This window comes from Mus caroli, unplaced genomic scaffold, assembly GCF_978045245.1.
Source record: "Mus caroli unplaced genomic scaffold, Mus_caroli_1 scaffold_19, whole genome shotgun sequence".
Lineage (NCBI taxonomy): Eukaryota > Metazoa > Chordata > Mammalia > Rodentia > Muridae > Mus > Mus caroli.
The window spans coordinates 21043511-21056573 of NW_028227274.1; the positions used below are offsets into that span (position 1 = coordinate 21043511).

Consider the following 13063-nt stretch of genomic DNA (forward strand, 5'->3'; position numbering starts at 1 on the left):
CAGACTGAAGTTCTCTTTCTAGTGCCTTCTATAGAGCTGGATTGGTAGATAGAAATGGCTTAAATTTGGTTTTGTTATGGAATGTGTTTCTTCCTCTGCCAATTGTGATTGTGTTAAGGTTCACAGATCTTAACACAACTGACACCAGGTCAGAGGCACCATTCTGACCTTAAAACAGCACACCTATTAAAATGGGGATAAATACTTTGTATAAGAATAGCCCACATAAGCTTATAGATTTGAATGTTTGGTCACCAGGGTGTGGTTCTATTTGAAAGAATTAGGAAGTGTGGCCTTGCTGGAGGAAATGTGTCACTGGGAGTGGGTTTTAAGGTTTCAAAAGCCCATGCCAAACCCAGAGTCAGTCAGTCTCTCTCTCTCTCTCTCTCTCTCTCTCTCTCTCTCTCTCTCTCTCTCTCTCTCTCTCTCTCTCTCCCTCTCTCCTTGACGCCTGGGAATCCAGATGTAGAACTCTCTGCTACTTCTCCAGCACCATGTCTGCTTATGTGCCATTATGCGCCCCACTCTGGACTAAACCTCTGAAACTGTAGCAAACCTCCAACTAATGCTTTCTTTTATGAGTTGCCTTGGCCATCGTGTCTGTTCATAGCAGTAGAATACTTACAAAGACAAAGATCAAATCCATCAAAGACTTTGTTGTTTTAAGATCCAGGAAAGTTCCTAGATGTACAAACATTGCTTTTTGGCTTCTGTACCTTTGCTTCTCACTAACTGAAGTGTGTCGACCAGGATTTAGTTTCTGTACATAAAAGACAAAGAATGATCAGGCTTGGGGCTGCATGATTTGGGCAAGTTCCCCATGCACCCACCAGCAGCAATACAGACTTTCTATTCAGCTTTAAGAGTGTATGTTCTCTGGTGGATTAACCTGGAAGCAGTTGATAGTTTTGCTTGGTATAGTAGTCTGGCTGACATCGTGGTTTCTCAGAGTTTATAGAACACCTATCCAGGCCCTTTTATCTTTTAGAGCTTCCACTAAGAAGTCAGGTGTAATTCTAAGAAGTCTGCCTTCATATTTCACTTGGGCTTTTTCCCTTACAACTTTTAATATTTTTTTTCTTCTATACATTTAGTGTTTTGATTATTTCGTGCTGAAGAAACTTTCTTTCCTGATCCAGTCTATTTGGGGTTCTGTATACTTCTTTTTTGTTTTCGTTTTTTTGTGTTTTTTTTTTGTTGTTGTTGTTTTTTGTTTTTGTTTTTAAAATATTTTTTATTACGTATTTTCCTCAATTACATTTCCAATGCTATTCCAAAAGTCCCCCATACCCCCCCCCACTTCCCTACCCACCCATTCCCATTTTTTGGCCCTGGCGTTCCCCTATACTGGGGCATATAAAGTTTGAGTGTCCAATGGGCCTCTCTTTCCAGTGATGGAGCACCTCCTTCTTTAAGTTAGAGACATTTTCTTCTATGATGTTGCTGAAAATGTTTCTGTGCCTTTGACCTGAGTTTCTTCTCCTTTCTCTATCCCTATTATTCATAGATTTGGTCTTTCCATAGTGTCACACATTTCTTGGATGCTTCGTGCCTAGGTGTTTTTTTTTTAGATTTAACATTTTCTTTTATCAAAGTATCTATTTCTTGTACGTTGTCTTTAACTGCCCGAGATTCTCTTTCTTATGTCTTCTATGCCTATTGGTAAGGTTTCCACTCAGGTTTTTGTTTGACATTCTAAATTTTTATTACAAGTTTTATTTCAGTTTGGGTTTTCTTTAATGATTCTATTATTTGTTGGAATTTCTTTAATATCTTGAATTGTTTTTATTTTTCGCTTAACTGATTACTTATGTTTTCATGAACTTTGTTGGGGAATTTATTCATATCCTCTTTAAGGTCCTTGCACATACTCATAATTGCTATTTTGAAGCCCCTGCATTGTACTCCAGATGTTTTTTGTTTCTCGGGACTGTTGCAGTAAGATTTCTGGCTTCTGGTAGAGGCATTTTGTCTTAGCTCTTCATGTTTGTGTTATCACACTGTGGTCTAGTCATTTGGAGTTATGATGTTTGAGATGTTTCTTGGTTTCAATATTTACTTTTTATCTTTGTTGGGTGGGTTTTTCATTCTTTAATGCTGCTGCCCTCTCTGGATCTTAGTCTCTGACAGAGGGTGCTTCTATAGGTCAGCCAGTTACAGAAAGAAACAGAGATGGATTAGTAGGAAAGACTGTGTGGATCTGCAAGAGAGTGCTAATGGGCTAGGGTCTGCACTAAGAGGCAGAGTCCCAAGGGAATGGAGGCAGGACAAAGAAAACAGCTGGAGAGACAGGAATGAAAGTGCTGGGGAACCCTGGACCCACACCAAAAAGAGGAGCCACCCAAGAATGTCGGTGCAGTAGGTGGAGGGCCTCCTGCAAGTAGGCTGCCACTGGACTGAACATAAAGACATAGAGAATATAATGGAGAAGAGAATGATTGTGAAAATCCCCTACGTGAGCTCCTGCCCAGTATGAGCCCTGGAGGTACCTGGGCGAAAGTGCTTTTGTGGATAGCCAGGTGGCACAAAGGAATGACCTTGGGCTACAAGAGAAGGCTGAGAGGATCAAGAGAAAAGTCAGAGCTGGTTTGGCACAAGTGGTAGAGTCCCCGAGTAGTGGCGGTGGGTGGGAGAGGAGTTCCTAAGAGCACACTGCTGTAGTGCAAAGAATAGATCTGGAGAGACAGAAATAATAGGGCCAGGAACCCTGCTCTACACCAAAAGGTGGAGTTCCCAGGGGTTTGGACGAGATGTTTTTAAGGACAGCTGTTTTTAAAAGGTCTATGGGTTAAATTACTACAAAATACACACCTTTGAACTCTCCTGATTTTCTGATTTTTTATTTATAGCACCCTCTAGATTTCTTCCTGGAATCCCTTAGGCACCTATGACTTAACATGTCCTAAACTGAACTCTGTAACTTGCTTAATATCCCATTTCATCATCTCCAATTCCAGTGTCCATTCAGATGGGCAAGATGCAAACCTTCGAATAACCACACAGGCACACACACACACACACACACACACACAGACATACATGTTCTTTACTGGCATGCCTCCTCTGGCTTGCTCAGCCTGCTCTTTTATAGAACCCAAGACTACCAGCCCAGAGATGGTCCCACCCACAAGGGGCCTTTCCCCCTTGATCACTAATTGAGAAAATGCCTTACAGTTGGATCTCATGGAGGCATTTCAACTGAAGCTCCTTTCTCTGTGATAACTCCAGCTGTGTCAAGTTGACACAAAATTAGCCAGTACACATATACACGTGCACATATACACACATGCATATATACACACATACACACACAGACACACATGCATACACACATACATGCACACACAGACACACACATATGTATACACACACAGACACACACAGAGAGACACACATGCATACACACATACATACATACACACATGCACACACACAGACATATATACGTATACATACACACACACACACACACACTGCAGACCTCTGCTCTTCATGATGCCACAGTTTGAAGCCATGTCATCCTTAGGACTCTGCTCTTGCAGACTTCACTCCATACTGTTGAAGCCATCTTCCTGAAAGCAGGCCAGATCTAAGATGCCTTTCTTCTAATACGGTCTTTTGTTCCTTTTTTGCCCACATACTTCTTAAGTAAAGCTTTTATCTCACACATATATGTTCGTTTGTAAATAATACAAACATGTAGGACAGTATAGTCGCATATTATATACAAAAAAAATCACAAAATGTAAAATTGGAAGCCTGACATGAAAATGTAGTAAGTCCTATTTTGTATGCTATTTCTTGGTGTGAGGATAAAATCTGTTGCTATCACCTAGACATTGTTTGATGAGAATAATGTAGGTAAATAGGTTTCATAGTCTTGGAAGTTTTTATTTCCTTGTTTGAAACAGTATCTTCTTACACAGTTAGAGTTGACATCAAATTCATTATGTTGCCTCCAATTTGAGATTCTCCAGCCTCCAGCTCCTGAGGACTGGGGTGACAGGCAGGCTTCACCATGCTTGGCTAATTTGGGGAAACTGTACTGTGATAAAGTCACTAAACAAATATGAGTGAGTGTGCTTAACCTCAGCGCTTAGCATGATGGCTCCAAGAACCTCTAGGTATGCTTTCCACGGAGCCATGTATGCAAAGGAAGGAAGGATGTGGTTGGATGAAATTGTGGTTGGATGAAATTATAACTTTTTTTTTTTCAGTTTTCAAAGGCACTCCCCGGCTCAAAGGTCTTTTGTGGGGATTTCCTAATGTTTATACTATTTCCAGCATCTTAGGTAGGTTTAAATTACTATTCTTTACAGGTTGCATTGGCCAAATTAAACAGTGTAACGCATAGATCTCTTTAAGTACATTTGCATAGCTGATGAATGGGAGTATCCTTTGAGATTAGCAGAGAACTGGGGACCATCCCTTGATGCTGTGGGTCCCAATGCTCCCTTCGGAATCCCTTGAGCTTGCTAAGTTCCTCTGTGGATCTGCACACCAACCAAGCTGGGGCCGGTGTCAGTCTATGCTACTTACTGGTAAAGCTTGAGTCCTCTCAACAAATTAATGAATTAACTGAACCTCTGCCTTTAATGTGCACTGTGATAAGGCACTTCTGGTAATCCAGGTCTGGGATCCCTGCTGCTCCCCAGGCTATGGCAGGGGGATGTTGAGTTCGTGGCCTGCTTGAGTTACACAGGGGACTTAAAGCCAAATCGAGTGACTTAGCAAGACGTGTCTCAAAACAGGACAAGCAAAAAGACAAGGACTGGGGCTGGTGTTGGGTGGTAGAATGCTTGTCTGGCATGTGCCAAGCTCTGAGTGTTATCCTAGAACTGGAAACTAAGTGGGGAAGGTTTAAAAAAAAAAAAGTCCAGCAGGATAAATGGATTGCCTTTGGCTATATCTGTTCTACACAGCATTACAAATTATGTACCATCTTAATTCTTTGCATGTGAATTATTTCCAGCCTGTCATAAAATGATAAATACTTCTGTCACAGAATGATTTTTGATCTGTTGGTATACCTTAAACAAAGCCCATGTTTCATAAACACATTATGTAATGAGCATATTTCTCTTGCACTGCTTCTTTATGGAGGTTGCAGGCTTGGCTAATGAGGAAAGCTAGAAACTGGGGAGACATTTAAACTGGACTTCACAACACTCTTTAGGCAGCTCACAGATATCACAACCAGGGATCCACATGTGCTTTGGAGTTGGTGGATTTTTAGTGTAACTCGCAGGGACTAGATGCTTCACATGTGACCAGACAGTAATCCCTGCAAGCTGTCATCCATCTTGGCGCTGTTACCATCCATCTTAATAAACACCATCAGAGCTCGGTAATGAGTCCTTCCGTCTCAGGCTCGTATGCTGTTAGCCGTGTATTTATAAGTGGTTCTCTGTGGCATTATCTCCTGAGGTTACAAGTCATATCTAAGGCAACACTGCAACTTAGCATAGACTCAGAGGGTGGGGATCAGTCAGACAAGGGCAGGGCAAAAAGTTCACGGCTTAATTAATAACTTGTCTCCTTCAAAGTCCCTCGTGTTAGATATTTGTGGAAAGGTGCAATAGAAGCTGTCAATATCAGGGATGATCTTTTTTTACAAAAACATTTATGGGGAATAGTTTTATAGAGTGCAGTCACTGACATATGTGTTTGGAGACATCATAAGATTGAAATAAAAACCGTGACTCAGTAGCCAGCAGCATATATTATCGTCTACCTGCACTGTATTGTGGATTTTATAGCTGACATTGGTGGTTATCTCTTATGATGTATGAAGTATGGAAAGATATATGTGGCAAATTTAGCTGATTCAATCTTAGCCCTTTAGCAAAACTCTTGATTCAATCTTAGCCCTTTAGCAAAAAAAAAAAAAATGGTTTTCTGTAAACCATTTCATTTTATTGTTATCAGCAAATTTTCCTCATTTGTGAAAGGCTCTGGTATACTGTTCCCATGATCAAAACCAGAAAATCTTGGTTAAAGGACTAGTTCAAACAATCATGTGGATGACATGGGATGCTTTTATCCTGATTACCTTCCCACTTTTTGTTTTAAGACTTCATTCTTTATACACATACATTCATCCAAGTTAAAAAAAAAAAAAAAGATCATGAACAACATAAAAATTACGGTCACAAACAATGGTCATCAAAATCACAACAACGGTCTTACGTTGCTGTCACCTTGCACGTTTTCACGTTTGAGGTAGATATGCTACCTGGGGAGCTACTGTGACAGTGTGTCACAGATGACCACATGACCAGTGCCTGAAGTAGAGGGATCTGAAGGGCCTCGAATAGACTGACAAGGTTTTTTCTTGCTAATACTGTGTTACAACAGTACTTCACTAACAGCCTCCTCCCCACCCCCTGCCCCTGAACAAAATAAAATAAAATATAAAAATAAAAATAAAAATGCCACACAGTACTACATGCTGGGAATTTCTGTTAACCTCTGCCATCCTAGTTAAACTGTTTTCAGTTTAACTTTATCCTAACTTTCTCTAAATAGACTGCTGTGGATGATATTATTACCCACAGTCACATCCTATGTTCCTATTCCTTTTGCGTACCTAGTTCCTTCAAGTTTGAACTTAAGAGAAGTTCCTTTAAGCAATGAAACGTGAGAAAACTTGTGCCGTTTGTAAAGGAACGCACTCGAGAGTTTGCTTCCCGTTCCCTTTCCTGTGCTGTGCTCATGGAAATGGCAAAGGGATGAAGCAGGCTAGGAAGACAAGTTTTTGTTACAGCAGCACAGCCTGCCCTATCCTGAAGGACACAGTCGCTCACCAATCCTGTTCACCCTGATCATCCCCTTCACAACACAGCTGCTCAGGGGCTATTACACCTGTAAGTCACATTCACACGTAAGCTGTTGACGTCACTGTTGAAGACAAAGTCTAGAGGAAATACCAAGGGATAACTGGAAGATAACTGAGATAAATCATGCTGTCTATTCCAGTTTGCCAGATCCAGAGTTCACTAGTGGAGGGTCGCCCAACTCAGGCAGCCATCTTGATATAAAACAGGAAAGGTATCAATTTTATGAGAGGAAGGAGATGAATTTAGAGAACACTAAAGGCTCCTGGGAAATTCAGTGGAATTTGGAGAAGAGGAAGAACTAATCTTAGAAACACCTACATTTGGTGCACAGAGAGAGAAAGATAGGCAAGGAATGAGAAGTCTGATGACATTCCCATTCATCCTGAGAGCTGAGAATATCGGATCTTCATTAATAAAGCCATTTACATTTAAATTTCAAGATTTTTAATGAGGAGGGAAAATGTTCATCTTCTTAACAATCCATTTACTTGCTCCAATATTAAAATAGATGACCCATCCAACAGGCAGCTGGGCATTATCTGTAATGAAAAGCAAAATGATTTTTTAATTCAATGTCTGAGAACCAATATATCACGATTTAAAGCAGAAAATGAACTTTTGGAACAAGTATGATTTCCTCTGCCCTGTGGCCATTTTTTTTTTCCATTTCACCAACATCTACTCATCTACAAGTCTGATGTGCTGTGGGAATGGTCATTGTTTGTGGGGCAGCTACCTTATTCTTACACCCCTTTTGATACTACACTCCTCCTGCAAGCATACTTGGCTTCACATCTGCTATGATGATCCCAGCAGTTAATTAGCTCATACTTTCTAAACTTTGGTATGCTGGGCACTAGAATAGATCCTGGACCTGCAATGAGCTAGCTGGGTATGTATGCTGTGGTGGTGAATATCATCAACTTGACAAGATCCTAGAGTCACCTAGGAGACAAATGTCTGAGAACATCTGTGAGACTGAATTAACCCATGTAGGAAGAGCCACCCTACATGTGGGTAGCTCCATCCCATGGCTGTGATTCCAGGAGGAAAAGGATCCAGCATTGAGCTGGGCAGCATTCATTGCTCTCTGCCTCCTCACCAGCAGTTTCACACTCCTGCAGTGATCTTTCCTTGTCACTATGGAAAATAAACCCCTCCTCCCTTGAGTTGCATTTGCTGGCATTTTCTCAGAGCAACATGGAGAATAATTAATACCAGTCCCGTCTTATAGCTTGAAAGCTGGGCAGTGAAGATGCAACAAGGGTTAGCCAGTGTCAGAGAGTGTGCTATAAACCTGGTACTTAAAAGTGTGATCCTTAAACAAGCGTTTACATCAAACAGGAGTTCACTAGATGCTCAGAATCTCAGCTCAACTCTGGATCCACTGAAAACAGAATTGGTTCCTAACAAGATCCCCAGAGAATCCTTCTGAGCAAGAAGTTGGATGAGTGCTGTGCTAAATCAACCCCTATAAAGACTCCATTTGAAGAACACTGGGGGAGATGCATTCTTCCCCTAGGTTAGCAGGGAAGGGTGGGGGCCGCAGGATAAGACTGACCCTGCTCTCTGGGAACTAAAGGAAGGAGTCCCACAATTTGTTTCCATGTCAGACACTGGAGAGTATTGTGAACAGCAGGGGTCGGGACAACGTCCAAGAGCTGCAGATACTGAGCCTGGTATTGAGTCCAGAGCATTTTCTTAGTTCGTTTCATTAAAAACAGCTGCTGCAGTTCCAGATGGACAAGTGCCCGCACCAATCAGCTTCCAGAATGAGCGTCCCCAGTCCGGAACCTATTTTCCAGCTAGAACCGAACATGAACAGAATCAAAAGGTAGATTTGGAATATGTAGTTACTAAGTCATTAATCGCTCTATCCGACTAAGAGGCGCTTCTTTTAATTAGTATTCGTGAAAAAAAAAAATGAGTTTGCCCCTCATTATCCACCAGGTCCTAGGAATGAGTGCAAATAGTTTCGGGGAGCAGTGCAGACCCCAGGCGCGGGTACTTCAGAGTGGGGCATCATCACCTTTGAATGCTTTCTGCAAGCCTCGCCCTCCTTCCTGCTCCTGGCTGAATACAGCCAACAGCCATCTCCCTTTCTCCTCAGGCACTTTTCTCTCGGTCACTAGTTTAGCGGGTCTGACCCGGAGTTGCTCAGCGAACCACCTTGTACCTATGGGTCCCCTCCCCAGCTGGGGTCTCCACCTGCACCCTCCACCCGGGGAAGAGGCGGCGCCAAGGGGGCTCTCCTGAGTGGACTCTGACGGTGGCAGACAGCGAGTCACGTGAGTCTGTGGAGGCGGAGCGTGGCCGGCTGAGGGGGTGGAGAAAACAAAGCCCCCAGCTGTCAGCAGAAGAAGGAGGCGACAACGCCGGAGCAGGTGAGTCAAGTACGTTCAAAGCTGTACAGCCCTGGCGCGCCCCAACACCCTTTGCCCTGGGTCGGTCCCTCCCAGACCGGGCGTTGGCCGCGCCTCTCCCACCCCCGCCTGGGTCTGCTGTCTGCTGATCTCGGAGCAAGCGGATCCCGGGGTCTTCAAACCCATGAAGAAGTTATCCAGCCCAGGGTGTGAGCGCAGCCGCGCTCCTACGGGTCGCCCCTCTCTTTGGGGATGGGGGGGGGGGGTAGAGCGGTACACCCGTGGAAGAGGAAGGGAGTGTGGGCTGCCACGCTGGCAGACACAAAGTGCACTGGCAGAAGAGTGAAGGATGGGGACACCTAGGAGAAGGGGACTTGTAGGTGGGCGCCTCCAGTGCTCGGCCCCTTCTGCTGGAGGTCTGGATCACCACCCGGGCTGAGAGCTGCTAAGAAGCTGTGCACTTTGAGGGCAGACCTAGAAGTGCGGCGCGCGCCCACCGTCTGGAGTGTAATCCCAAGCCCCCCAAACTCTGAGGCCACCTCCGGTGTGCCCTGTGCAGAGACAGGGGTCTCACGGCTGGGACTGATCACTCCTGGATCCGGGGCTTGGGATCCAAGTGTGTGACAAGGAGAGTGGGTTGCTAGTCTGCTCCTGAGTTGTTTGGCAAGCAGCACCCGCAGAAAGAGAGACTACTACTGGAGACCACTTCACTGGTTTAGAGGAGCATTCTTCAGCCTACCCTTCCAAGTGTTACGCCGAAGCCAGAAGTGATGCTACAAAGGCCTAGAACGAGGGGTGGGTTCAAAAAGACCCTCCGCTCTGAACCTTGGGCAACGCGGACTTCTGAAAGAGCGAAAGGGTCTGCTCACCCCTAGAGTTACTTTGCCAAGCCAGTGTCAAAAGGCGCAGCTGCAGCCTTGGAGGAGAGAGGCAGCAGCCATTCGACCAGGAGGAGCCTTTGTCTTAACCTCCAGTCCCCTTCTGTTAGTGCTCCTTGGGCCAATGGCGCACTGAGTAATTAATATTCCGAACATTAGTTGTCCCTTCACCTCGGCACAGACAGTCTTGCTGCCCCTCCCTCCGCCCCCTGCTCACAGTCGGTGTTCACCACCTCCTCACCGCCAAGCCTTCCCGGGGGAAAAATAATAAAAGAAAAGGAAGGAAAGAAGTGATCCGGACCCACTAAGCAAAAAGATAATGACAAAAGCACTACAGAGGGGTCAGGGCAAAAATCAAGGGTTAAGTGAACGCTCACACCGCGCATGCCCGCGCGTGAGGAGGGAAGGAGTCACAGGAACTTTCTTGATTAGTATAAGTATCTGCCCCGGGGCGTGCGGTGCGAGGCGGAGGCTCTGCCCTAGCTTAGGTGCAAGAGAAGTCCAGTCTTGAGTGAGGTCTGAGGGACCTGCTTCTAATCTGAGGGGACCGCGGGGGTGCGACTTGGCGGAACAGGACGCTAGGATGAAACAGATCAGAGATCAACGGGTAATCAGAAAGGTAAAGTGGGGTGCTTCTTTTGGATGCTAGATTTTAGCAAGCAGGGTAGGGGGTGGGGTGCTCGCCCAGGCAGCGTCCCACTGGAAACAACTCGCTTCGCTGTCACTTTTGTCTTCCAAGCTAAACACCGGTTGCCGTTGATCTCTGAAACAGGGTGGTCTTTGGGTAAGCTTCACAAGAAAACTTCCTTTACGTGGGCAGACGATGCTACTTCGAAGTTCTGGTTTCCAAATGGCTTCGTTATGGAATCACCTGTGGAGATTTTGGGAATTCCTGGTCTCTACATCCCATCCTAAACCATTTAAGTCGGATTGTTGCTTGGGGGCGGGGGCAGGAACTCAGCATTATTGGTATTAACCAAAAGTTCCAGATGATGCCACTGCATGGCAGGTTGAGAACCACCTCGTTAACAGCTACATGGTTGTGAGACAAGAAGCCACTTTAACTACTTGAGTGGGTGAGAGAGAGAGACTGAAACTGGGGTGCCAGTGACTCACACTGTAGGGCAGGTGACTGTCATCTGGAAGCCTGCAGGTTGTGACATCTTACTACAACAGTATTGTTCCCTTCCCTGCCCAGGGTCTGGTTATTGCTGGATATTTGGAAGTTCGCTGCCCATGCCTAGTGTGTGCACTGTTGTTAAGGGAGCCGGATAGAAACTTTCATTCTGGCCTTGACGCGTGTGTAGCAGGCAGCAGGGAAACCCAGCAGAAATAAACCGTGAGCAGCCTGGTGAGTCAGCAGGCTGCGCTCCAACGCCTGCCCAGTGAATAGGAAGTGATTATGGCTTGTTGTTATTGACTGGCACACACTCCACTCCTTTGAAAGCACATCTTCCTATCTGACCAGGATGTTTGCTTGTCAGAGCCTCTCCCTCTTCCAGCACTCCATCCTACCTGCTTTGAATAACTCTAGCTGCTATTAGCAGGCACACCGAAGACTACTGGACAGCCTGTCCTTTCCTTGTGGAACGCACATTTTAAAAAGCTCTTAGGAAAGTGTAGTTTGAGTTATCTCAGATATAAGAAATAGTAGGAATTTGCACTGTGTACAATTTCTTATTTTTTAAAAGCTCCATGCAATATTTGATGCATTCAATAAGCTGCTTACATAGAAATGGCTATACCTAACATTTCATATGAAATTTTGGTTGCTGTTAATCAAAACTTCTCTCCCTTTGTGTGTGTGTGTGTGTGTGTGTGTGTGTGTATCATTCGAGTACACCTGTGCACACTGGGGGTTGATCCTAGAGTGTGCTGAGCCACACACTTTCCAAGCTCGTATGTGTTTAAGTTATGCAGTTCAGACTTAGAAAGTCAAAACAGACAAGTTTCACACTTTTCTCTCATATACAGATCCTAGACTTTAATTTTTATATGTTTGCATGAATATGGGGTATCATCAGACTAGAAAGGTGACCATGAGAGTGTAAGAAAATACGTGAAGAGAAGAAGGAGAAGTATAGTAGCCTACGTGGGGCATGAGGACAGGAGGGTACTCTGGGGGATATAGAGGATGCTACGGGAAGGAAAGGAGGGAGGTGGGATAAGAGGACTGAAAAGAACAAAGTATGTATGAAAATGCCACAAAGGAAACCCGCTACTTTGTAGGCTAACTTTAATAAAAATTACATGCTAGGTTTTTTTTAAAGATGGCAAAAAAACAAAAAACAAAACAAAAAAAATCATAAGCCAGGCACACATCTGAAATCCTAGTTCTCAGGAAGCTGATTAGGAGGATTGCCCTGGAGTTTGAGACCAGCCTACACTTTTAGTGAGGGCCTGGCAATAAATAAATAAATACCAGTGTCCAAAGGGTGACTGTCAGATATTGTATTAACTATAATTATTTTCCTCTTTCTGTTACTCTTCCTTCCCTTTCTTTATTCCCCTTCTCAGTATGTCACTGTCACTCCACATGCCATTGACTGCATGCTTTCTCCCCTGTTCTCAGTTTCCTTCAGTGCCAGCATTGCCTGTGTACAGCAGGCACTGGATACTGTCCGACGCTGTGCTTCCCTTGAACCTATGTTACAGCAACCATATACACTGCTTGGGACTGTGCGTGTTCTCCTAAAGACCTTTTTCCGTCTACAGGCCCTATAGTGCAGTCACAGGCTTTGTCTCAGACATGCTGCTTGTTTGTTCTCAAGACTATTAGAAGGTGATGAATGAGATCACGGGGAAACAATATCTCCTGTGTGCAGTCAGCTTCCCTACTTTCCATATCCTATATTCCAGATATGTAGGAGCCAAAACCCTCCCGTAGCTCTGAAATAGCTTTTGACAGCTAATGTCTTCACTAAGCTTTGTTGAGAGACAGTGTGCTTTGAGCATAAACTATAATTGTTATGATGTTGGAATC

At 44.4% G+C, this 13063-nt stretch overlaps 1 protein-coding gene across 3 annotated transcripts in view; it reads left to right on the forward strand.

Annotated features, from left to right (window-relative positions):
• The first annotated feature begins 9124 nt into the window (after nucleotides 1-9124).
• Mapre2 (microtubule associated protein RP/EB family member 2) overlaps nucleotides 9125-13063 on the forward strand; it is a 135657-nt gene continuing 131718 nt past the window's right edge. The window contains exon 1 of one of the 3 annotated variants that reach the window (XM_021150602.3): nucleotides 9125-9223. Coding sequence is in view for 1 of the 3 variants with exons in the window: in XM_021150601.3 (XP_021006260.1) it covers nucleotides 10664-10699 (36 nt within the window). In the remaining 2 variants the exon portion in view is untranslated. Of the gene's footprint in view, nucleotides 9233-9458; nucleotides 10700-13063 lie in introns of those variants that run through there. The other 2 variants (XM_021150604.3, XM_021150601.3) reach the window with 2 other exon arrangements.